At 44.1% G+C, this 2,086-nt stretch overlaps 1 protein-coding gene across 1 annotated transcript in view; it reads right to left on the bottom strand.

The window, feature by feature from the left end:
• The window catches only part of TMEM131L (transmembrane 131 like), a 167,993-nt gene that overhangs the window by 53,036 nt on the left and 112,871 nt on the right, over positions 1 to 2,086 (bottom strand). The window contains 2 exon segments of the mRNA XM_045295801.1: positions 997 to 1,150; positions 1,384 to 1,461. Coding sequence (XP_045151736.1) covers positions 997 to 1,150; positions 1,384 to 1,461 — 232 coding nt within the window.

Raw genomic sequence — 2,086 nt, forward strand, 5'->3', positions numbered from 1 at the left:
CTCTCACACACCAGAATGGTCCTGATAACCAGTGCGCGGAAGACAAACCCTACATTACCAATTTCATGGATCACACAGTGTGTCTCTTATGTGAGCTCTTCTACAGTTAAAGCGGCAGAGCAGCTTATTTCTGATCAAGAGGGCACCGATTTTCAAAGATGAACGCCACAAAAACGATCATTAAAGTTCACCTTCCTCTAAGTCATCAGACACCCAGGAATAGTCAAGCCTCTACTGGACTACAAAAACCTTATAACCAACAATTCCATCAGGTGAGTGCCCAAACATCAATAAAGCCAAGCAGTAGTTTCTGCTGCTGCGGCTGATGAGTGCCCCTGGGTCACAAAGTGGGACTGCCTCACAGGGCTCTCAGGGCATCGTTTTAGAGGAACAGATCACCCGGTCTTTTCCCCCACAGCACCACTGATGGTCTCCCACTGTTATTCCCTCAGTTTACAGCCAAGCACGTAATTGCCGTGCCACATAGGATCCTTAAGCAAAAGGTAAAAACTTTACAAGACCTGTACTTGGTGGATATTTTTATTAGCCTGCCCTGCCCTTCTACTGTGTGGGTTGTTAGGTGTCTCTGCGTTGAAAACAACTCACAGTGACCAGATATGAAAAGTGACAAGAGAGAAATGCCCATAGGATTTCCTAGGCTATAGGCTTTAGGGGAGTCGATACCACAGGGCTGGTAGGGGGTCTGACACCTTTTGGTTGGCAGAGTGCTTAACCAGTGCACAACCACGTTATGTGTGTGCCTGCTCCAAAAAGCACAGGGGAGGTATCCCAAGTAAACTCGGGGGTTTGCACTTGACACCAACCAAAATAATAGTAGCAGTTGCATATTGAGAAACAGCTACTCGAATGGTCTCTTAATAATCAAAGCAACTTCTCTGCCTTATTTGCTATGGTATTTCCTACTAGCAAATGCTATAAAATGATGGTGCCAGTTAGTAGAAATCTATTCTCAGGGAAATGTCAGGTGTTTCTTACCTGAGGTCTCAGGTAGATCAGTTGCTACACAAACAATAGAGAGATGGTCTAACAAACCCTGTGTGTTCTCTTCCAAGCCTTTTGAGGAACTGTCCATGGTTACAATCATGCTCATCTGCAGCCGCAAAACACCATCCGACTCCAGGTAACAACTCTGAGATTGGGAGGAGGAAAAAACAAGGAAAATTCTGCCTCAACACCTCCGACTCCCCAAATGAGCATCTGAACTTTGTGGCTTTAATTTTTAGCAAGAGAAAAGGTACATAAACAAGGCAAGAAAGGACATATGTATTTCTGAAAACAGAACGTTCCATTATTGTTACTCTTACTACTACTACTACATGAAACGGCAGCCAAAGAGCAGAGAGAACATTAGACATATTTTACCTTTAGTTGCTGGCATACTTTATTATGTAAACTACATTCCAGTTGTACCTGCAACAGGCTAGTATTAGTGGCTTCTGCCTAAAAGAAGAAAAACAAAGAGAAAAAGAATTTTTAAAGGGACACAAAAAGTCCCATCGAGTGCTACTAGTAAACCATCATTACTTCCGTAACTACATTTACTCATTGTTTCATCCATCTATCGATTCAACAAATATTTGTCTTATCTGGCTAGATGCTGGGCACTATCCCATTTACTGGAAACACAATAGTGAACAAAACAGACGCACCTTAGCAACCACCAAGCTAACTAACATGCTATTGGAAGCCATAACCTCCTCCCTGGAAGATGTGAAATCTCCTACTGGGGCACACTGAATAAACACACCAGGACGGTTTCACCAGAGCAGGTTTCGCCCTCCATACACCTGCTGAGTCCTTCGTTTATACACTCAAAGCCAAACTCACTGCCATCAAGACCCTGACGCCTAACGACCCTCCAGGAGAGAGGAGAACTTAGCCGGTGGAAAACCCACAGCTTTCGAAGCTGTAACTCTTACAAGTTTCAGCTGGTGGGTTTGAACTGTTTATAGCTGCTCAACGTATAACCCACTATGCATCCAGGCCTCCTTTCTTTATACACCAGACCGAAAAAACAAACTCATTGCCATCAGTCAATGCCGACTCACAGTGACCCTGTAGGACA

The sequence above is a fragment of the Echinops telfairi genome, unplaced genomic scaffold (genome assembly GCF_000313985.2).
Source record: "Echinops telfairi isolate 266 unplaced genomic scaffold, ASM31398v2 ScPeMD7_5868;HRSCAF=6743_1, whole genome shotgun sequence".
Lineage (NCBI taxonomy): Eukaryota > Metazoa > Chordata > Mammalia > Afrosoricida > Tenrecidae > Echinops > Echinops telfairi.